Source organism: Spermophilus citellus (genome assembly GCF_964194105.1).
Source record: "Spermophilus citellus genome assembly, chromosome: 7".
Classification (NCBI taxonomy): Eukaryota; Metazoa; Chordata; class Mammalia; order Rodentia; family Sciuridae; genus Spermophilus; species Spermophilus citellus.
This window is the reverse complement of record NC_138188.1, coordinates 163269860-163293615: the sequence shown is the minus strand read 5'-3', so window position 1 is coordinate 163293615 and position 23756 is coordinate 163269860. Positions and strand designations below refer to the sequence as shown.

The window sequence follows — 23756 nt, the reverse complement described above, 5'->3', positions numbered from 1 at the left end:
AGTGACTGAGTCCTCGTAAGAGAGAACTCTGCAGCCAGGGAGAAAGCTTGTGAGCAGGAGACCCCCGAGGAAGGCAAGCATATGGAGCCAAGCTTGGAGCCCTGCTTCCACAAACCCAGGCCTGCCCCGGGCCGCCGGGTCCTGGGAGAAGCAGGAAGACACCCTGGTCCTTCTGGAGGGAACAGAGCCCTGCAGGCAACTTGATTTTGGAATTCTGGTCTCTTGGTGAATTTCTGTTGTTTTAAGCCGCCCAGCTACGGGCGCTTGTCATGGCAGCCCCAGGACACTGGTGGCACTGCAGGACCCAGGCTGGCCCGTCACAGACACACATCTCACAGCAGCGAGGGCAGGGCAGGTGGAGAGAGGGAGTAGGCGGACTCGGAGGAGACGGCTGGAGTTCTTCCCCTGCACTTGTAAAGGCCCTGTGTCCTCAGGTCTCACACTTCAATGCGGAACAGGAGAGAACAGCAGCGCCTGGGAGGGTCCCCACTATGCCCCCGAGCATAGGCACAGCCCTGAACACTAACACACCCCAAATTTGGCCACTCTTGCTGGTGACAGCCATAAGCCAGCCTGGAGTGCCTCCAAGAATGGTGGTTCCTCTCACCATCATCTGGAAGATCAGGGGCCACCATGGCACCCCCGGCTCCCTGCAGACTGCAGATGGAGTTTGGGACATCTGGTCTTCCCGCCTGGTCTGATTCCCTCCCTCGAGGGTGCTCCCCACCCCTTCAGTCTGGAATGCTGTGGAAGCCGCAGGCAGAGGCCACAGGCAGAAGCCACGGACTCGTTTTGCAAAGTTGGGCTCAGAGGCAGACACTTTTAAACCGGTTGCCCTCTCCTGGGGGCGGCCAGGCAAGGTGCTCCTAGGCTCAGGCAGAAAACAGGGAGCCACCCTGCTACTCACCGCCCTGCTTCCTGGTGCCCTTGAGGTGCCCTTGAGTGTGAGGCAGAGATTTTTCCTCAAGGTGGAGAAGCAGGAGGGCAGAGTGTGTGTGGCTGTGTCTTTCAAGACAGGGCAGCCAGCGCAGTGCAGGGCAGGGACCACCCGAGCTGGGCTGGGCCCACTGTGGGGGTGTGCGTGGGCACGGGCACAGGTGCTGTACGGCACAGGCTCCTGTGTGTTGTTTGTGTGCGTGTGTATGCCCACGCTCACATTCTGTGCACGTCCGCTGGGTTGTTTGTGCTGTGTGCCCGGGTACATTCATCTTTTGTTCTGCTCTGCTAATGACGGCAGCTGCACGCTGGTTGGGGCCTGCCTGCCTCCTGTGCGAGCTCAGTCCTTGGCCAGGGGTCTTGGGGAAATCCCAGTCGCGGGGATCCCTGCTGTCAGCCGGCTAACACTGAGGAAGGCCTCAGGGCAGCTGCTGCTCTGGCCAAACCACCCCTTCCCTGCACCCCCAGCCTGAGGGGGGCTCCCCTTTCCAAGTGCCCACTCCCACCCTGAAGGCAAGGAGCGTTTTGGGGGATAGGTGCTATCCTGCAGAGAAGGCTGTCTGCCCTGGGAGCATGTCCTGTCCCCAACCTCCACGGCTCCCTGGCTGCCCTTTTTTTTTTTTTTTCAAACTGGGGCCCTCTGACAAGGGAGCACAAGTCCCCATGGCACCTGCCTGCAAGGGCTCCTCCCTGCTTCCCCCAGGCCTCCGTGACTGGCAGGCAGGAAGACGCGACGCTAAGTGCCTGCCAGTCTTCCTAGGAAGAGCCTGACCCTCTGGGACCCTACCGGGCTGACGTCACTGTGTCTGGGAGGAGCCCCCACCAGGGCCTGGCCCAGCTCAGCGCTGACCTGCAGCCTTTCCCAAATGACTTGGCAAACAAGCAAATGAAACTAGAAAATGCTCATTGTTGAGAACACCGCTGGTTTCTCACAGCTTTCCCGTGTCCCTGGTTGGGCTCTCCTGCAGGACACAGGCCCCCAGGGTCAAGGTGGGTCTCCTACAGCCCCACGTCACACAGCCCAGAGGCTCCCAGAGCCAGGCCCCTGCAGATGTTTGTTGCGGCTGCTTCCCTGTTGTCTAGACACGTGAAGGTGACCTCTAAGGCTGATGCTCTGCCAGTCTCCTGCCCACCAAGGTCTTGGCGCCCAGGCAAGACCTCTGCTGCCACCTGGTGGAAATTCTGAGATGCGCTGTGGTCAATGGAAAGAATCTGATATTTATTTGGTCCACCACCTTCCCTTAACGGGTAAGGATGCGAACTAATGCTCAGAGAGGCTGATATATCTGCCCATAGTCACACAGAAGATACCAGGAGAACAGGCTTCGCATCTGTCTTCATCAGAGCCTCCCAGCTTTCAGGGTACACGTGACACTGTAATACTCTTCCACCTAGGATTGAGTCCTGGCTTTGAGGTCAAACAGACAGGTGTGGCCTCCAGCCAAAGCCCTCACCTGCTGGGGGCCTCAGACAAGGGACTCCAAGCCAGATTCCTCCATCTAATGGAACTCGGGTTACAGGATGCTGTGTGGGTGACATAAAGACTCTCAGTCACCCATGTGGCTGGCATCAAGCCTGACACTGTAGGCACTTTAATGCTTTTGCCACTATTGCTGCTGTTGATGATGACAGTGGTGATGGTGATGGTGACTGTGGTGGTGACGATGATGATGATGGTGACAGTGGTGGTGATGGTGGTGATGATGATGGTGGTGACAGTGGTGGTGATGGTGGTGGTGGTGGTGACAATGGAGATGGTGATGATGACGATGACAGTGGTGGTGATGATGATGATGGTGACAGTGGTGATGATGGTGATGATGATGATGGTGACAGTGGTGGTGATGGTGATGATGATGATGGTGACAGTGGTGGTGATGGTGATGATGGTGACAGTGGTGGTGATGGTGGTGGTGGTGGTGACAGTGGTGATGATGGTGATGATGATGATGGTGACAGTGGTGATGATGGTGATGATGATGATGGTGACAGTGGTGGTGATGGTGATGATGATGATGGTGACAGTGGTGGTGATGGTGATGATGGTGACAGTGGTGGTGATGGTGGTGGTGGTGGTGACAGTGGTGATGATGGTGATGATGATGATGGTGACAGTGGTGGTGATGGTGATGATGATGATGGTGACAGTGGTGATGATGGTGATGATGATGATGGTGACAGTGGTGGTGATGGTGATGATGGTGACAGTGGTGGTGATGGTGATGATGATGGTGACAGTGGTGGTGATGGTGATGATGGTGACAGTGGTGGTGATGGTGATGATGGTGACAGTGGTGGTGATGGTGATGATGATGATGGTGACAGTGGTGGTGATGGTGATGATGATGATGGTGACAGTGGTGGTGATGGTGATGATGATGATGGTGACAGTAGTGGTGATGGTGATGATGATGATGGTGACAGTGGTGGTGATGGTGATGATGGTGACAGTGGTGGTGATGGTGATGATGGTGACAGTGGTGGTGATGGTGATGATGATGATGGTGACAGTGGTGGTGATGGTGATGATGATGATGGTGACAGTGGTGGTGATGGTGATGATGATGATGGTGACAGTGGTGGTGATGGTGATGATGATGATGGTGACAGTGGTGGTGATGGTGATGATGATGGTGGTGACAGTGGTGATGATGGTGATGATGATGATGGTGACAGTGGTGGTGAGGTGGTGGTGGTGGTGACAGTGGTGATGGTGATGATGACGATGACAGTGGTGGTGATGGTGATGATGACGATGACAGTGGTGGTGGTGATGGTGATGATGGTGACAGTGGTGGTGATGGTGGTGATGATGATGGTGACAGTGGTGGTGATAGTGGTGATGATGATGGTGACAGTGGTGGTGATGGTGGTGGTGGTGGTGACAGTGGTGATGATGGTGATGATGATGATGGTGACAGTGGTGATGATGGTGATGATGATGATGGTGACAGTGGTGATGATGGTGATGATGATGATGGTGACAGTGGTGGTGATGGTGGTGGTGGTGGTGACAGTGGTGATGGTGATGATGACGATGACAGTGGTGGTGATGATGGTGATGATGGTGACAGTGGTGGTGATGGTGGTGATGATGATGGTGACAGTGGTGGTGATGGTGGTGATGATGATGGTGACAGTGGTGGTGATGGTGGTGGTGGTGGTGACAGTGGTGATGGTGATGATGACGATGACAGTGGTGGTGATGATGGTGATGATGGTGACAGTGGTGGTGATGGTGGTGATGATGATGGTGACAGTGGTGGTGATGGTGGTGATGATGATGGTGACAGTGGTGGTGATGGTGGTGGTGGTGGTGACAGTGGTGATGATGGTGATGATGATGATGGTGACAGTGGTGATGATGGTGATGATGATGATGGTGACAATGGTGATGATGGTGATGATGACGATGACAGTGGTGGTGATGGTGGTGGTGGTGGTGACAGTGGTGATGGTGATGATGACGATGACAGTGGTGGTGATGATGATGATGATGATGATGGTGACAGTGGTGGTGATGGTGATGATGGTGACAGTGGTGGTGATGGTGGTGGTGGTGGTGACAGTGGTGATGGTGATGATGACTATGACAGTGGTGGTGATGGTGGTGGTGGAGGTCATGTGATGGTGATGATGATGATGGTGACAGTGGTGGTGATGGTGATGATGATGATGGTGACAGTGGTGATGATGGTGATGATGACGATGACAGTGGTGGTGATGGTGGTGGTGGTGGTGACAATGGAGATGGTGATGATGATGATGGTGACAGTGGTGGTGATGGTGGTGGTGGTGGTGACAATGGAGATGGTGATGATGATGATGGTGACAGTGGTGGTGATGGTGGTGGTGGTGGTGACAGTGGTGATGGTGATGATGATGATGGTGACAGTGGTGGTGATGGTGGTGGTGGTGGTGACAGTGGTGATGGTGATGATGACGATGACAGTGGTGGTGATGATGGTGATGATGGTGACAGTGGTGGTGATGGTGGTGATGATGATGGTGACAGTGGTGGTGATGGTGGTGATGATGATGGTGACAGTGGTGGTGATGGTGGTGGTGGTGGTGACAGTGGTGATGGTGATGATGACGATGACAGTGGTGGTGATGATGGTGATGATGGTGACAGTGGTGGTGATGGTGGTGATGATGATGGTGACAGTGGTGGTGATGGTGGTGATGATGATGGTGACAGTGGTGGTGATGGTGGTGGTGGTGGTGACAGTGGTGATGATGGTGATGATGATGATGGTGACAGTGGTGATGATGGTGATGATGATGATGGTGACAATGGTGATGATGGTGATGATGACGATGACAGTGGTGGTGATGGTGGTGGTGGTGGTGACAGTGGTGATGGTGATGATGACGATGACAGTGGTGGTGATGATGATGATGATGATGATGGTGACAGTGGTGGTGATGGTGATGATGGTGACAGTGGTGGTGATGGTGGTGGTGGTGGTGACAGTGGTGATGGTGATGATGACTATGACAGTGGTGGTGATGGTGGTGGTGGAGGTCATGTGATGGTGATGATGATGATGGTGACAGTGGTGGTGATGGTGATGATGATGATGGTGACAGTGGTGATGATGGTGATGATGACGATGACAGTGGTGGTGATGGTGGTGGTGGTGGTGACAATGGAGATGGTGATGATGATGATGGTGACAGTGGTGGTGATGGTGGTGGTGGTGGTGACAGTGGTGATGGTGATGATGATGATGGTGACAGTGGTGGTGATGGTGGTGGTGGTGGTGACAGTGGTGATGGTGATGATGACGATGACAGTGGTGGTGATGATGGTGGTGGTGGTCATGTGATGGTGCTACTGGCGGTGATGGTGGTGACGGGGAGCTGAGTCTGGGCCCATTGAGAAGATACAGGGTCAGAGGTTTCACGGCTTTGCCACTTGATGCACCAGGGCCTTGCTGCATCTCTGATGAGCCTGTGTCTTATGTGGACAGTGGGTGACAACGCTGCTCTCCAAGCCTTCTGTAAGACGGTGTCAGCCTGGTGTCTGTGGGAGTCTTGTGACCCTGGCCCCACAGTAGCCGTGGTAGCAGTGAGGCCACCAGGGGCCAGTGTAGGAAGACTATTGATACCCAAGCCCTTGGTGAGAAGAATGGGCTGCAACCAGCCTCGACGGGAAGGGACATCCAGGGCCTCAGGGCTGGTGCTCCTTGCCCAAGGAGGGACCTCCAAGGCCTCTCTGAAGGGTCCCGGTGGGCCTACCCTGCTCCAGAATCCCAGACATCTCTAAAGCAGCTTTTGTGTCCTCAAGTTTAAGAAACAGGGAGCATCGGAGGCCCAGTCACACAGCCATATCTCAGGAGGCCTGAGAGGGGGCTGCCTACCCTGCCTGAGCCTCTGGGGCTGAAAGAGCACCTGTGGGAGCAAGGGCTCAGGGAAGCCTGCACCTGCCTGAGGTCTGCCGGCTCCGGGCCTCGCTCTCTGCCTGAAGACCTAGCCCCAGGTGTCTCGGGGCCAGAGCCTCCTGGGGCCTCCCTCCTTGGCTTACAGGTGCTGTCTTCTCCCCAGGTCCTACAGGTCACCCTCTGGGTGTCTGTGTCCTGATCTTCTGGTGGGGACACAGCCATGCCAGATCAGGGCCACCCTGGTGACCTCATGGGGCAGAGCCTGTCTCTGTGCAGTGACATTCTGAGGGGCTGGGGGTTAGGACTTCAGCACCAAGTTTGGAGGGTCACAGTGTCACCTATAGCAAGGTCCAAGCAAGACCCGCAGGGGTGCAGCCAGACCCAGCAGGCTATTACCTGCCGAGCTCAGGAGGAGCCAGTGTCCTACAAGGGTGCACTTGGGGGTTCAAGTTCATAGACTTAACCAGGGGAGCGGGGTTCCAGAGCTTAGGTTTTCTAGCCCAAGTCCCAAAGTGTGGTAGCCATTTTGCACCTACCACAGGGCACCCGCTTCATGCAGAGGTGGGCTAACCAGCAGAAGAGCCGGGGTGCTTGGGAGGGGCAGGAAGGAGGGTCTTGGCATCTCTTCCAGGGGAGCCATTCTATACATGAGGCCAGGCCAGAGCACAGGACACACATGTCCAGGAGGTGAGGGGTGTGTGGTGTGCTTGTGTGTATATGCCTGTGGTGTGGGGGGCCTGTGTGTGAGATGTGGGATGTGTGTATTGTGGCTGTGTGTGACGTGCGTGTGTGATGTGTGTTAGGTAGATGTGTGTGTGTGTGTGTGTGTGTGGTGTGAGGGGTGTGATGTGTGGCATCTGAGATCTCTGGTGCCTGTGAGTGTGTGGTGAGTGTGTGAGAATATGCTGTGCTTGCTACTATTTGTGGGGCCTGTGTGCACGTGTGAGGGTGTGTGCAGTGCGCACCGTGCTCTGTGTGGATGCGGTGTCTGGGGCATGCCTGTGGGGTGTGTTTGTGACTGCTTTGCAGTGGCAGTGAGCTGTCCTGTCTGCCTGTGGGGCAGTGGTCACTCAGACATCCCCACACCCATCGCCTCCCAGGAGGAAGGTGCTGGCGCCATCACATGGCCAGCCTGCTGGGCCTCCTCATGGTCCCAGAGCCCTGTGGCCTCCGCCTCCCCCTGCGTGACTGAAGTGCTCAGGCCCCGTGGCCCTGGCCCAGCTTCTCGAGGACTTCACCTGGCCTCTGGCCTCACTGTCGGCAGCCCCCTAGAAGCCCCTGACCTATGCCACTCCCCGTGGAGTCTGAGGCTCTGCAAGAGAGTCCCCTCCCCACCTTGGGGTCTGGGCAGAGAGCAGGGCCAAGCTGCTCTGGGTGGAGGGTGGAGGTACTGCCGGACACTGCTGGTCCCCAGGAACCCTGAGGGCTGGTGTCTGCCCTGGGGATGGGGAGGCTGAGCAAGCCACGCCTCTAACACAGGACCAGGGCCTGCTGCCCACTGGAAGTGGGCTGTGCACCCCACGAGGTGATGAGGTGACAGGAAGCCCGGGGAGGCAGGCTGGAGAGGGGCCATCTCCCACTCCTGCTCCCACAGAGCCTGCTGAGGAGAGGCCCCTGGACACAGGAGAGAGGAAGGGACACTGGAGGCCCTGGGCAGAGCCAGCAGGAGCAGAGGCCACCCATTCCTCCCTCCGGCTGCTGACCCCCGCCCTCAGAGTTGCCCAATGCAGACAGCATGACCACCAGACGGCAAATTGCTGTGCCACCTGCTCTTTATTGGCTGCCATGGGCTGTATTCTCATGGGTGACCGGAGTCCCCAGGAGAAGAAATACACAGAGGAAGGGTGCAGGAAGACGGTCTGAGAGGAGCAGGCTGCAGAGCCAGGGGCCCCCAGCACCCACAGCACCACAGGGAAGTGGGCTGGGCCGCCGAGGAGGCCACCGGTATCCGGATCCATCCAGAGGGCTGGGCAAGGCACCCTTGGGGCTGGTCCCCCCCTCCTGCCCTCTGAGCAGAGCTGATGTCCCTCGGGAGGACAAGGTCCCATCTAGAGAAGTGTGTGATGCAATCACTCCCCTGGCGGGCAGGTGTTGGGCCTGGGACACCCTGAGGTCACGGCTCCGCAGGCCACGGCTCCAAGCTCCCAGCCACTCTCTCAAAACCTCATTCCTCTGAGAAGACGGGGGATGAAGGAAAGGAAAGGAAGGGAAGGCAGAGGCCTTTTCTGTGGTCCCCCCAGCTGGAGGGGTCAGGGGCTGAGGGGGGCAGCCGAGGCCGAGGCCTGCTTAGGACGAGGGTGCCGAGCTGGGCTTCTCCTCCCGCGACACGGGAATGGCTCTCTCGCTGTGGCCAGCATCCAGGCCAGACTGGACCTTGGGGCCTGAGAACGTCAGCATGCCGTCTGCAGACAGGGAGCAGGACAGGGCCGACTGGTCCACGTTGGAGGGCAGGCGGTAGCGGCGGTGGAACTCCCGGGAAATGTAGCCATGGTCATCCTGGGAAGAGGCCGGGGAGGGGCGGTCAGAAGCAGCAGGGCAGCTGCCATCCCCCACACTGAGAAGGGCCCTCCCAGACCCCATGAGGCAGCCGGGCTGTGGTGTCCTCAGAGGGGCTGAGCTGAAGAACTGGAGTGCCACTGTCCAGACCTCCAGAGACGTATGGACCTTTGACAAGAGCAGAGCACAGCAGCTGGGACTGCCCAGGGCTCTCTCTGGCCTGGCGTTGGCCCCCAGTGGGATGCCTCATGCCACTGGCCCGGCCTCTCCATCAGGTTTTCCCCTGAGGGCGACCCAGGAAGACTGCTCAGGCCGGGTCTCTCACTCCCACCTGACAGGGTCGGAAGCCGCGGGGGCAGAAGGCCTTTGCTTCTGGATGCCCTGACCCCAGATTCAGCTCCTGGGCCCTGCTTCCTCCTCCAGGTGCAAAGACCTGAGAGCTGGGAACTTGACGAAGAGGGACTGGACAGGGAGCGGGCCTCCCCTAGCCAGGGCGGGGAGGGGCAGCAGACAGGGAGCCCCCAGCGTCTCCATATGACCAGGGGTGGGCGCAGGGTGGTGACTGCAGGGGAGCCCCCACTGCCCCCTGGTACTAGCCACAGGATCCGGCAGGCAGGGGACCTCCTCAGGCTCTGGCCCTACCCTGGTTACCCCGAGATACTAAGCACAATGTTGAAAAGGGCCACTGAGAGGTGACTCAGTGGACGTCCCTGAAGGCCAGCTGTACTGTCCTCACGGGCTCACCCTCCAAAGTGAGGTTGTGAAAACATGTGTTGGCTCAGAGGTGCCCACCACGGGCCCTGCCCTTTCCCGGGGTCCTTCTAATCCCATCCTGTTGTGAAGACCCAGAGCAGCCCCGACAGCCGGGAGCAGCACCCAAGGCAAGGACTCAGGATGGAGCCACAGGCCACATTCACAGCGCTGCCCCGCCCTGCTGGGCTCAGGGGGACGGTGCCCAGGGTCCCGGAGGCCTGCTGTGGGCAGGTGGAGGCGCTGTCCCGGGCGCGGAGCTCACCTGCCGCTCGTTGTGCTTGCCGTGGATCTCCACAAAGTCCTCCAGCACCTTCACCGTCAGGTCCTCGGGAGAGAAGTGCTTCACATCCAGGAGGATGACGAACTTGTCCCTGTCGGATCGGACCTGAAACCCAGACCCGCATGTGGAGCTCCCCAGAGGGCCACCAGCTCCAGGATGGAGCGGACACACCACCCAGAGCGATTGGCAGCTCCAGCACCGGCCACCGGAGCTGGCACCAGCCACCGGAGCAGACCCTGTGCTGGCCTCCTCCTCACGGGCCAGCAGAACAGAGTGCACAGGAGCGGGACTGTGGCACCCGTGCCAAGGGCAGCTGCGCCACTGACCCCAGACCTTAGGGGTAGAAGTGCTTGACCACTGCTGGGCGATAGGTGGGCTGGCCGGTCCCTGGGGAGTCACCGGCGGGGTGTGGGTCCTGGTGAGCTAGCTGGCTGTGGCTCATTGGCATGGCTGGCTGGCTGACACAACTCTGCTGGCTGGTGACGGTCAGGGTGGCTGGTCATGGGCTGAATGGTTGTTTGGTGATGGCCAGGGGGCTCTTTAGGGTTGGAACGCTGGTTGCTCACGAGTTGGCATTTGGAATAAGGTGGCTGCCCCAGCTTCATCTGGGCTCCGTAAGCCCCCACCGGGGCCCATCTTCCCAGTCCACCTGCTGCTGCAGCCTGCGCAGCATTCTGTCCAGCTCACAAAGCCCTCTGTCCCTTGCTCTCCCCTCCCTGCCCTGGCTCCTCGGCTCCCTCTGGCCATTCTGCTCCCGGGCGTGGTTGGTAGTGCCTGGCCTCTGGGAGCCTCCTCCTTTAGGAGGCCTGCTGGCCTGGACCTGCCCCAGCTCAGCAGGGAGAGGGAAGTGGCCTCAGGCCTTTCCTGGGCATGGCTGTGCACCGGTCAGCTGGGTGAGAGCCCAGTCTCTGAGCTTTGCCAGCAGCAAAAGGCAGCTGCTCTGCTGAAGTAACCCTCTCTCTGGGCCTCAGGCAGCACACCCTCCCGCACCTGCAGGGCCAGCGGGAGGACAGCCCGACCCGGGAAGCTCACACCACCCCCGACTTGCCTTGGCGGGGTTGTTCTTGGGGTTTCCAGCATGTGGTTGGTGCATTACAAACCACATACGGGTCATGAGCTGATGGGAGGAAAAGACAGCGGTTGGGCCTGGGTTGGCTTCCTACTCCAACCCTCCCCAGGGGCACCTCTGAAGGTGACGAGGCTGGGGGAGGCAGGACGGTGGCCTACAGCCACCACCTGCTCCGGGGAACAAGATGAGTGCGCCAGGGGCAGCAGGTGGCCCCTGGGGAATCCCTAGCTGTCCTCTGCCCAGGCCGGGCCCCCCTCTGACCAGCCAGGAGAAGCCAGAGGCCCCAGGACCTTACCTCGGAGATGCCAGAGTCCAGCACTGTGCGGAAGAGGGACTGGCGGTAGTAGGGGCTGATGGTGGAAGACAGGAAGGGCAACAGGTCATACTCGAAGAGGCCTTCACCGAAGAACTGGTCGAACAGCCGGCTGGGGTAGAAGGGTCCCAGCGCACGCTTGAACCAGGGGTGCTGGATGGTGACGTCCATGTTCTGCTTCGGCACTGCGGGGACTGGAGGCTGGCGACAGGGCAGGGCAGAGGCCTCTGGGCAGCGCAGTGGGGAACTGGGTGGCCAGCCCTCCCTATATACGCCTGGACAGAATGGAGGCATTAAAGGATTTCTCTGGAAATGCCTGAGCTCAGGAGGAAGGTTGCAGAGTCAGCAGAACCTGGCGGGGGGGCCCCACGCCTGCTGCCCCAGCCCCAGAGGCACAGGCTGCCCCAGCCCCAGAGTCCAGGCCTGAGCTGTCTGGGCACCTCAGGGCCACCAGGAGGACAGGTGCCCCCATGTTCACCACGGGGAGACCGTGGAAAGGTCATCTCTGTGGGTCAGGGGCAGCACTGATTCTTGGCACACCTCTGTCCTGACTGTTCCTCACGGTGGCCCTTGGAGGGGAAGCTCATAGCTCGGCTTCACAGACAAGGAAACTGAGGCACAGAGATTAGACAAGCTGTCCCCAAATCTCAGCTCCCAGGTGACAGCACGTTTCTCCAAAGCAGAATTACCTCTGTTGCTTCTTACTGATCACAAAGATGAGGCCTCCTCACATAAAGCTCAGGAAGACAGGAAATAAGACAAGCCAGCCGAGACTTGGGGTGCCGGCAGGAGCCCTGTTCAGCCTCAGGCTCACTCCAAAGACCGTGGGCTTCCTGCAGGGACCTGATTGAACGTGAGGAGAGGGGACCTGCGTTCCAGGCCCTCCGCGCGGCTCACCCTCCATGGACATGGCCTCCTGCAAAGCCTGGAGCCTCAGCATGACCACACCGTGGTTGCAAACTGACCACCCATCACCATGGTCACTGGCCACAGGGTCCTGCTGTTGGCAAGGCCTGGTGAGTACTCTGCTCCTGCCCATGCCCTCTCCAGTGACTCCCACTTTTAATGCTTCTAGAAGTTTCTTGACCTTGGGCAGCATTATACTTCTGCTTCCTACACCCCTACAGCAGAGGACAAAGCCTGCTCCCACAACCCGGGCTAGCTTTTGGCACGCGTGACCCAGACCGTGAGAAGCTGCCGGTTCCCCTTTGTGCCTCCTGCTTCCTGGCCCAGCTTCTCATCAACGTCCAGTCCATGTTTGTGGAACAAACTCTAGCCCCAGGCTCTCAGGATCTTTGCAAACTCTCTGGCCCACGGACTCAGAAGGTCATCAGAGAATAGACACCCGGCCATGAGGATGGTACATCCAGGACAAAATTGGTGTTGCAAGTGGAGACCCAGGGCCTTTGCCACACAGTGTGAACAGGTGGGGGCTTCAGTGAAGGGGGCTTCAGGTTGCCTGTTGGGCTGGGGTCACACCTGAGCGGTGGCAGGGGTATGGACAGGGTGGGGTGCCAGCTGCCTGTTCCTGGTGCAGAGGGTGGGGTGTGGGGGGGCAGATGGAAGCTGAGTCCTCCAGGGAGTGGCCAGTGGGGCCAGGCCCCAGGTCATGGCTGGGTGGAGCCGTCCTGTAGTGCCAGGCAAGGACAGAAGTGTTCTTTCTGTCTCCACTTAAACTCTGCTCATCACAGATGTTCTGTGCTCGTTTTGATTTTTTTCACGTTGCCTTTAGATAGGACTCATCTCGACAGCTACAGTGCTTGGCACCTCCCTGGCACTGGGCACAGAGGGAAGCATGTTGCTCTGCCTGCCTGCGCTGGCTCTGCCTGTGGGCGGTCAACAGCTGGGGCCCTCAGCAGGGATGGAGACAAGTGCCCCCTGACGCTGGCCTGAGCCTCGTCCCGAGGCTCAGCTGCCGAGGGTAAGGCCAGGTCCTCTGGTCTCAGGTGCTCACACTCCTGTACCCCGACCCCTGTGGGCCGAGAGTCCGGGGGGCCCTGGGGCATGGAGGGCCAGGCAAAGTCTTCAGGGTGAGCCAGGCCTGGGTCTGCACAACTGAACCATGAAGATTGAGACGGGGGAGCTATAGCGCCAGGGCCCTCAGGGCCCTGTGTGAGTGTGCTGCAGCTGCCCTAGGAGGTGTCACAGACTTGGTAGCTTCAAACACACTAATGCATGATCTCGAGGTTCTGGAGGCCAGAAGTCTGCACTGTGTTTCGCTGAGCTAAAGCCAAGGAGAGCCCGGTGGTGCCTGTGCTGGACTTAGAAGAACAGGTGGGGGCTTCAGTGAAGCCGCCCTCCAGCTCCCTCTGACTGGCGGCTCTTCTCCCACCTTCAAGGGAGGCGTGGGTGGTCCGGTCTCCCATCACCCCATGGCTGTCGCTCTCCTGCCCCTGACCCTGGATGAGCCAGGATCATCTCCCTGAGGCCAGCAATCCAGGAAAACCAGCCTTCTTCCCTCTGCCACGTCAGCAATGGACTAGCTCTGGGAACTGGGGCAGGGAGGCCTTGTTTCTCCTGCTAGCAAGGGAAGAGCATGAGATGTGGCCCAGGGCTGCCCTGGCCCTGTGTCTCTGGAGCACAGACTGGTGGGCTACTATACCACCAACCAAGAAAGGCCAGTGGTGAGGGTCAACATGGAGCCTCTGACTGTACTCAACCTGAACCTCAGTTGGCTATCGAGGGCTCCCCCGTTTCATCTCCAGCCCACTGGCCTGGGTCCTGCCGGCCTCGGTCTGCTGCTTGAGAGCACCTTCATTCCTGGACAGACTCTGGCTGAGCCCTGTCCACACTCTACACTGTCAAGCAAAGCCTGCTCTATGGAGCCGATATGGTCTAGAGGGTGAGACAAAGAAGCAGGTGGCATCCAGGGCTCAGCAGGGACAGAGCAGGACCAGGGGGGAGACCCTGGGGCTCTTCCAGCAGACACGCTTGCAGTGTCCCCACCCACCTGGGTCTGGGCCAGGCCCCTTGCTATGGGCCTGGGTTCCTTCTAGAAATCATGGTGAAGATGCCCACTCCAGTTGGGGTGTCAAATGTCCCCCAAGGCCCCTGTGTTAAAGCTTTGGTCTTCAGGGAGGCCCTCCTGCGAGACGGTGGAGCCGTGGCCGGGGGGGGGGGTCTTTAGGTCACTGACGGTGCCCCTGAAGAGGCCGGTGGAACCGTGTCCCTTCCTCTCTCTCCTGCTTCCTGGATCATGAGGTGGGCTCCACCAGGCACCCGCCATGGTGTGCTGCCCCCGCCAGAGACCCAAAGCTATGAGGCCACCTGCCCTGGACTGGACCCTCCAGAACCACGGGCCCAAGTCAACCTTTCCCAAGTCACCTGCCTGACGCTTGTTGCTCTAGTGACAGAAAGCCCCCTAACAAAACACTACTTCAAAGCCATCAAGTATAGCAGCAGGTCCAGCCACGAAGGTGCCGTGTCTGGGAACTGAAGTCAGGTTCTTCTCATTACTCCACGTCCTGCCCATTGAAACCACACAGACAGCCCTCCCCATCGGGGGCCTAAGTTCTGCACACCACACACAGCGGGCAACCCTCGTGGTTGGAGCACACCCTCTGGGGTGCTGTGAACATCGACTGAGCGAACACAGCAGAGACTAAGCCCCGGCCACGGGGAAAGCCAAGGTCACGCTCCTGCGAGGCCCTGACCCATCAAGACAGAGCCTAGCTTCGTGTGTCTCTAATGACGCCTGATTTCTTATGTGTCGTTGGTCCGTGAATATTGACTCTGCTCCGACAGCACCATGGGGCAGCCTGACTGAGACTTCTTTAACACATGCGTTTTCTCCATGAGAAACAACACAGCTTCCTCGTGTGCAGGACAGGGACAGCACTTCAGCACTGGACTTAGGGCACTGAAACAGCAAAATCACCAAAAACAAACAAACAAACAAACAAACAAACAAACACAAAAATGCAGAACACACAGCATTAAAGACACCTCAAAAAGACACAAGCTGACTTGTCAGCCTCAGCTGGGAACACGCGTCCTGGGGGACTCAGCCACTCAGCACTGATCTGGGAGGGCAGGTACACTTGAGCAAGTGTGTGTGATTGTGAGAGCAAGCAGGCACCGTGTGCTGAACTGGATCCCCAAATTCTCATGCTACGTCCTCGCCCCAGGGCCTCAGAAGGTGACTTATTTGGAGACGGGACTTTGAATTGAGGTAAGACAAGGTCATGTGGTGGAGCTTACTCCAATCTGTGTCCTCACAGTGGAAGTCTGGACACAAGAGAGACACTAGGAATGCAGGAACGCAGGGAAAGACCACGTGGGGACTCAGCAACAAGACGCCCTGCCAGCCATGCGGAGCGGCCTCTCGAGGAACCTGCCCTCTCACACCTTCACCTTGGACTTTTAGCCTTCAGAGCAATAAAAAATAAAGTTCTGCTTAAGCCGCCCATTCTGTAGCACCCTGGGCCCCTCATCTGAGGTTGGGCTTTCTGTCATTTCAACTGCTTGCAGTTAGTCATGGTCCAAAAATATTAAATGAAAAATTCCAGAAATAAGCAATTCATGAGTGTAAAATGCACACTGTTCTGGGCAGCATGAGGAAACCTCTCGCCTGCTCCATCTGCTCCCTCCTGACCCAGGGTGGAGGAGGGGCCAAAGGCCCAGGGACCAGGCAGGGGGTGTCGGTGTCAGGGAAGGACCCTACTGATGTGGGTGGGTGGTACGTGTCTATGGCGTGTGCATGCTTTGTGCATCTGTGTGTGGCATGTGTGGTGTCTGTATGGGGTGTGTGTGGTGTGTCATGTGTCTATGCGTAAGTTTGTGTATATCTGTGCACGTGGCGTATGTGGCACATGTGTATAGTGTGTGTGTCTGTGATGTGTGTGTCTGATGTGTGTGTGATTGTGTGTGTCACACATGCTGGGTGTGTGACTGTGTGCATGTGGTGTGTGTGTTTGTGGTGTGTGTTTTGTGTGTGTGGTTGAATGTGCTGTGTGAGGTTATGTGGGTGGCGTGTGCTGTGTGTGCGGTTGTGTGTGACGGTGTCTGATGGAGGACAGCCCTGACCTCGGGGGTCTTTTCTCTGCTATCCGGTGGCCCTGCCCAGGGAGGCAGGCGCTGAGTGCTGCTGTGGTCCCTGCATTGTCCCCACGGTTTTCTCCTGTCCTCAGCATTCGCGCTTCCTGCGCCCGCTCGGCGCCAGCCTCCCCCACACACAAAGGCCACACTGACTTAGGCAGAGGATTCCCAGAGCCAGCAGTCTGCCGCGCGGCCACAAAGCCCCAGCACTCCGATTTTCCACTCCAGGGCCCTCGGCTCATGCTCAAATCGCCCCCGCCCAGGGTGAGGGGCATTGTTGTGGTCAGCAGGAATGCGCCCAGCTAAGCCCTGGCCCCAGCTCCTCACGGTCATCGGGTCGGTCATCGGGTCGACAGGACCTGGGATGTCGGCTGCAGACCCCACCACACCCCAGAAAGGAGCAAGGGGCCCATTCACTTCAGCCCCTCAGGAATGCGGCCTCTCGGCTGGGTGCAAGGGGAGACCCCACAGAGCTCTGAAGGTGGCACCAGGTGATGTGGCCCTCTTTGGGATTCAGAGACAAAGCCCGTCCCTGCCAACACACGAGGTCACAAAAAACACACTGCTTCCAGCCCTCCCTCCTGTTTGCCGACACCTAGTGTCGTGGACAGTTTGGCCAGGGAAGCGAGGAGCTGTCTTGTCGGGCTTATTTTCATTACAAAAGTGCTCACACAGTCTCCAGAGTAGAAAGAAACAACAGTACAGGAGGCGCCCTCCAGGCCTCTGCAGGTGCAACCATCAGGATGATGCGGCCCCATTGCTGGTCCCCCCCCAGGACTGAAGTGTTTTAAAGCAAAGTGCGGACAAAGCCCTTGCCCCACACAGATTTGAGGTTCTTCTCTGAATAACAGGCACAAATTCCACTTCCCAGTTGGCAAGATCTATGAGAACTTGACACCCTCTCAACCCTAGACACCACTTAAATCTCCCTCCTCATTTCAAATGCATCCTTTTTCAATTTTTAGAATCATGACCCCCACAAAAAACTCCGTTCACGGCTATCACTGCTCCGCAGACCCCCCTCAGGCTTCTCTGCATTACTGAAAGGCTGCCCGTGGTTCCTTCCACCCGCAGGCAGAAGGAGCACAGGGCACGAATCGATTCTCTCACGGGAGACAGATCTTGCATCAAGGCAACCAGCCCAGCTTAATGGTTGTCTTAGTCTAGGCTGTTCCCAAACTGAGCCTGGGCCAAGGCTCAGGTGTTGGCCTTCACTGGGAGGTTGGCAGCTGACCCGAGGCAGAGTTAACTGAGGAGGCTGAGGGTGCCAGGCCTTGGCGGTGCCGCGCGCTGCCCGCTACTCCAGAGTGCTGCTGGCTGCCACTTCCTCCCACAGCCAGACCTGGGTCACAGCCACGGAGCAATGACCTCCCCAGCTCTCTGATGCTCCCCTGGGGCCCAGAACCCTCTGGATCAGACAGGTCGGCCTGAGGCTGAGGCTCTGCTGGGCTAGTGGGTGTTCGGCAGACACGGGCGCAGCGGGTTCTGGGTGCTCAGGAGCTCGCCCTGAGCTCCGCGTGCTGTGCAGAGCTGAGCAGTGGCCCACACAGGGGCTGCGACTCTGCCCGGTCAACACTTCAGCTGACAGCATGGAGCGAGGCTGACTGAAGGTTCGTCATGTTTGTCCCCACCCAAGAGGTCGGTCGCAGTGCTCAGGGCCTGGACTTCTCCGACTTTCAAAGGCACCAACAATTCCTGAGGAAATGATCTCAAGGAGTTTGAGGACCTCCAGAAAACTGCACTCCAAGTGAGGCAGGCACCCTGGTTCAGGTAGCCTCCCACTGGAGTGTGCACTGGGGACATGCCTGACCACACATGTCCCCAAGGTTGCTGCTGTTCCAGGAATGGACCTGCTTCTCCCCACAAAGCTCCCCAGTTAGGTCAGCTAGGGGCCAGTATGTAGGGGCAGCAGCTAAGGCTCCACAGGAGCAATGGCAGGACATTCCTGGAACCACAGGTGGAGAACGGGGGCTCATCCCAGCACCTGATGTCCTGCCCACGGTCTCAGCGTGCCTTCCTGCAAAAACTGCCTGCTGCCAGTCCCACGAGTAGATCTGCAGGCCCTGGCCCGCCCACCTCTGGCTTCTCCTCAGGCATCGCAGAGAGCCACCTTGGTTATAGCAGCCTGGAAGCGTTGGTCCCCGGGCTAAGGGCCAAGCCTGGCAGTGGACCATGTATGCACGCTGATGCCGGATGTTGGTGACAGAGGAAACACACCCAGGGACAGGACAGGTGTGCAAAGTTCCCCGGACTCAACAGCTGGCTTGCTGTCAAGGCTGGATGGACAGCTCCCGGGGTGAGGAAGCGCTGGCTTGCCTTGGCACACTTCTCAAGCTGCTGGCCCAGCTTTGGCCGCTAGCAGCTGCTGGGAAGCTGCCTGAGGAGGGCTGGGCTAAGGTCTGCCCTCCAGGAGCCGCAGCTGCCTGCTATGCCCACCTGGCGTTTTGGCTCCAGCTCTGGCCAGCCATGTCCTTGCCCCCAGGGCTCCTAATATGCTGCAACGGGAGGACCCCAAGAATCCATGATGGTTCTTGGCAAAAGGCTGAACCCAAAGGTATACAAAACTCCATCTAGACTCCCCAGGAAATGCTGCAGCGGGGAGAGGATTGAGGGGCCCGGGGAGCCAGCAGAGACAACCAGAATGGCAGCCGGCCTCTGTCGGTGCCTCAGAATCCCATGGGATCCCCTTAAAATGCAGCTCTTGAGTCGGGGACTCTGGCTCAGGCTGAGATTCTGTGTCCAAAAGCCCTCAGGAGATCCTAATTCTGGGGTTAGGGCAGTGGGACAGCCGACCCAGACCCAGTGAGTTCTGGTGCGGGGAGAGGAAGGAGAAGGCACCTGCACAGGCTTCAGGACCTGACTACCAATGCCAGCTGTGGGCCTCCTCACTGGGCAAGGTCTTTCTTAGACAACTGGAAAACTCTGGACACACACACACACACACACACACACACACACACACACACTTTTTCTTTGTAAGTTACCGCTGGTTTTGTCAGCTATGGTGATGGCAGAGTTGTATAGATGATCCTGTAAGAAAATTTACTTTCTAGACGAATATCTGAGGCAGGTTGGGGTGGAATGGCATGGTGTCCAGAGTTTAGATTAAAGTGCTTCGGGGGGCAGTAAGGTAACAGGATAGCTGCTGTGAATACAGGTCTTTTGATGACCACTGAATGTGCATGGTAGCTGGACAGGGCATCACTGTGCTATCTGCTCCTCACGGAATCGGGTTTTGGTCTCCAAAGATGAGGCTGCTCCATACAAGACATTTACAAACAGCCTCTTTTACATCCCTCTCCGTTTCCTGAATGTCAGTGCGTGGGCCCCTGGGTCCCTCCAGGCCCACTGGATTAGACAACAAAATAGATATGCCACTGTTTCATGTATGATTTAAAGAAACTGCCAGTAGCAGGCCGTGGTCCTAGTTCTGTGGCACCTACGATGTCATGCTTGAAGTGAGAGGTGTCAGCCTGAGCTGGGACATCAGGACTTGGAATCTGCAGGTCCCCTACGTCTGACTTCCGTTCTAATTCTCTTGACCTCTTGGGAAGCCTGGGCTCACCCTGGGAGAAGTCCTGGATAATCACCTCCTGGCTGCAGGAGGGAGGGACTGGCCTGTCATCGTGCCACCTCAAAACAGGAGCTTCACGCCCCCTAGTGTCCACTGTCACAGCAAGTGGGGGCTTCTGGTTCCAGGATGAAAGACAGTTCTTTCAAAGGTGTCACCCCAGAGACAGTAAAAATCTGAAATTTGCACATTCTATCCACAACTTCTGCTTCATAAATACTCGCACTGCTCCTAAGACTTGGCGTATCTGAGACCAGGTTTCAACAGCCACGGAACTAAAGTGATGTCAGGACACAGGGTTACCAGACTCAGCAGCACAGCCCACTTGAGGCAGCAGCTCCGCTTCTGGGAAGGTATCTTGCAAGTACATGGTGCAGGTAACGGCAGAAGGCTGCTTACAGGAGCTGTGTTGGTGTTTGCAGACAGCGGACGCTATCAGGATACATGGGTGGTTTGGATATGAGGTGTCCCCAGAGTCCCCATGTTAATGCCAGCATGGTCAGGTGGCATGTTAGATTATGAGACTGTGAACTGTTAGTTCATCCTAGTTTGAATAGACTGACTGGGTGGTAATTGTAGGGGCATGGCTGGAGGAGGGGGTCACTCCCTGCAACCCTTTCCCCTTCTCTGTTTCCCAACTGTCATATCCTGAGCAGCACTCTTCTGCCATGTCTTGGTCAGCCTCATCTTGGGCCTAGAGTAAGGGGGTCAGCCAACCATGAACTGAACCTCTGAAAACACGAACCCCAAATAAACTTCCTCCTCTAAGTTGTCCTGGGCAGGTCTTTTGATCATAGCAACAAAAAGCTGACTAACATAAAGTGTTGGGGGCTTTGGGCTTTTTCACATCCGAAGCATAACATTTCACCTGTGGCCCATAAGAGCTCATGCCCATCTCATGATACCAGATGCATTTAGTCCATCTCCACGAGTACCCATGGTCTTAACAGTCCCAGCATTGCCCAAAAGTCCAAGTCCAAAGGCAAAGACTCAAGGCAAACTCTTACTTGTGAGACCCTGTAAAAATTTTAGAATTCCATGTATCCAAAATGCAATGACACAGAGTACACATTCGCATTCCAGAGAGAAGGAAAGGGGCCTAGAGAGGGGATGGGACCAAAGCAAGACTGAAACCCATCCACACAAACAAGTCCTATACCTCCGCATTTGGCATCTGGGGTTCATGGCACCCAGGTATAATCTCCAAGAGCCTGGGCAGTCCTGACCCTTTGCCCTTGCTAGTTGCAGCCTATGTGGCCTCTCTCTCTCCTGGCAGCTGACCTGGGCAGGCAGTCCATGATATGGCATCTCCTTATCCTGGGGGACTCCACTAGAGCTTTGGCTTCCTTCCCACAGCCTCACACATTGCCCTTGCAGGGGCAGACCATAGGGATTCCAATCGCATTATACTTTGTCTGGACTCCCAGGCCTTCCTTTGAAACATTGGTGGAAGATTCCATGACCCCCTAAATCCAGCATCCTGCATTTCTGCAGAACTAGCATTACATGAATGATGCTAAGTTCTGCCACCAGCTCGAGCAGTTGCCAGGCCCCCTTGGACCATGGCTGCAGCCTCTGAATGCCCCAGCAGCTGAGCATGGTGAGACAAATCCTGGGGAAGCGGCACCCTTGTGCAAACAGGGTGCCACCATGATTTGTTAGAGGACTTTTCATTTTTACACGCTAGAGCCTGCAATGGATATCAACTTTCAAATTCCTGAGCTGCCTCAAGACATCTTTCCTATTGCCTCTGTGAAAACTACCTAGTTTCTCTTCAGTGGTAGTGAACTTCAAAAGCTATAACTTCCTTGGCCCTGATTTTACATATGCTTCTCTGGCCAAACCACACAGTTTTTCAATCCTTTCTTTCTGCTTTCTGCTCCTGATTCTAACAGTAAACCGGGCTAAGAGCTGGCAATCATACCCATGCCACCATCTGAATGCTGCGTAGCCTTGGGATTTCCTCTGCCAGATTAATAAGTCCGTCACCTTTAAATCTGGCCTCACACCAGTTCTCAGCACATGGGGAGAATGTAGACAAGCACTTTGCCAGAATGTAATACTTATGCCCTCCAGCCCAATTCCCAGTTGTTCCCTCTGAGACCTCATGAGCACAGTCTTTACTGTCCACATTCCCCACATTCCACATTCTTGTCTTCTAAACTTCTGCAGAATTACCCATTAAGCTCTGCTTACAACATTCTAAGACTTATCTAGCCCATACCGCCAAACTTTCCAATTTCCTCCCACAGACCAGTTCCAAAGGCTTCTGAATCACATAGTTGGGTAGTCATAGCAATGGTCTCACTTCTGGTATCAATTTCTGTTAGTTAGTTTTTTTGTTTCTGTAACTAAAATACCGAACAAGAACAACTTTGAGGAGAAAAAAATTGATTTTGATTCATGGTTTCAGAGGCTTCAGTTCATGGTCAGTCAACTCTGGGCCTGAGGTGAGGCGGTCCCTCATGGCAGAAGGGTGTGGCAGAGCTGCTCAGTTCTTGGTGGCCAGGAAGCAGACAGAGAGTGGGAGGAGCCAGGCAAAAAACATAGTCCCCAAGGCATGCCCCCAGTGACCCACTTCCTGGGCCACATCTCACCTGCCTATATAGTTACCCCCAGTAATCCATCAAGTGAATCAATCCACTGATTAGGTTACAGCTCTCATCATCTGATCATTTTACCTCCTGCATTTGGGGAGGACACCTCATATCCCAACCACAACACTAGGTGTGCATCATCAGTAAAGATAAGGGCACTAGATTCTGCTGCATGGAATATTCTTCAACCACTTAAAGACAAAGTCCACAAATTCATGTTCAAAACATTATTATTCACAGGAACCAAAAGATTGAAATTATCCAAATGTCAATCAATGGTATAAACCAAATGTGGTCTATGCAAACAGTGGAATACCATTCAACCTTGAAAATAAGGAAATCATGACACGGGTACAACATGAATGAAGCTTAAGGACATTTTCCTTAGTGAAATCAGCCAGACACAAATAGACACACACTGTAAAACTCCCCTTATATGAGGAATTTAAAAGAATTCAAATCAATAGAGACAAAAATTAAAATGGTGATTGCCAGGGGCTGGGGGAAACTGTGAATTAGTGTTTATTGGGGACAGAGTTTCAGTTTTGCAAAATGAAATAAGTCCCAGAGGTGAAGGTGGTGATGGCTGCACAACAGTGTGAATGTGCTTGCTACCTCTGAACTGTGCATCTGGAAAGTGCTAGTACTATGCTGAGCTGGTGATACACACACATGACCCCACCCACTAGGGAAGCAAGTTCAAGGCTAGCCCCAGCAACTTTGGTGAGACCCTGTCTCAAAAATAAAAAGGACTGGGGATGTAGCTCAGTGACTATGCACCCCTGGGTTCAATCTTCAGTATCCCACCCCCCAAAGTTGTGAGTTTTGCAAATTTTAGGTTATATATATTTTTTTTTCCACAATAAAAAGTGAGGACATTCTTCACATTGTGATACACATTACATAAAACTAATGTAGAGAATAGTGTGTATGGTATGCTAACATGACCAAACATAAAACATACAATCAACTGTTTATAACTACATAAAATGACTCTGGGTCCTGCATGAAACTGGCAGTACTGGCCACTCTTCCTGGGGACTGCAGGAGGCTGGATACAGAGCTGGCAGGGGATTTCTCCATTTTGAATTTCAACCCATGAGTATGTACTAACCACATGTAAAATAAGACATTAAAATAAAAACACAAAGCATTAAAAAAAAACCCACACACAAAGGATAACCACCTTTATAGAAAGCTGTAATGTGGGTCACCTGTTTGTGCTGACCACGCTGCCTGCTGGAATAGAGCCACTGATCAGTCAGTCCCATTCTTCACATGGATGTCCATCAGTGTCTTAGCCCATTTTCTGCAGCT

The 23756-nt window shown here is 56.0% G+C and overlaps 1 protein-coding gene across 2 annotated transcripts; it reads right to left on the bottom strand.

The window, feature by feature from the left end:
- Positions 1-8039: 8039 nt before the first annotated feature.
- CRYAA (crystallin alpha A) lies at positions 8040-23736 on the bottom strand (the record flags this gene model as incomplete). 2 transcript variants are annotated; one of them, XM_081301855.1, is made up of 4 exons in its annotated part: positions 8040-8819; positions 9835-9957; positions 11217-11509; positions 23654-23736. In XM_081301855.1, 3 exons carry the CDS (start codon positions 11403-11405, stop codon positions 8610-8612), a joined length of 522 nt encoding a protein of 173 aa, XP_081157981.1. In that variant the 3' UTR covers positions 8040-8609. The 2 variants fall into 2 exon arrangements, with proteins under 2 accessions (XP_081157981.1, XP_081157980.1); XM_081301854.1 differs by lacking the exon at positions 23654-23736 and having other exon boundaries at positions 11217-11528.
- Between the last annotated feature and the right edge of the window lie 20 nt (positions 23737-23756).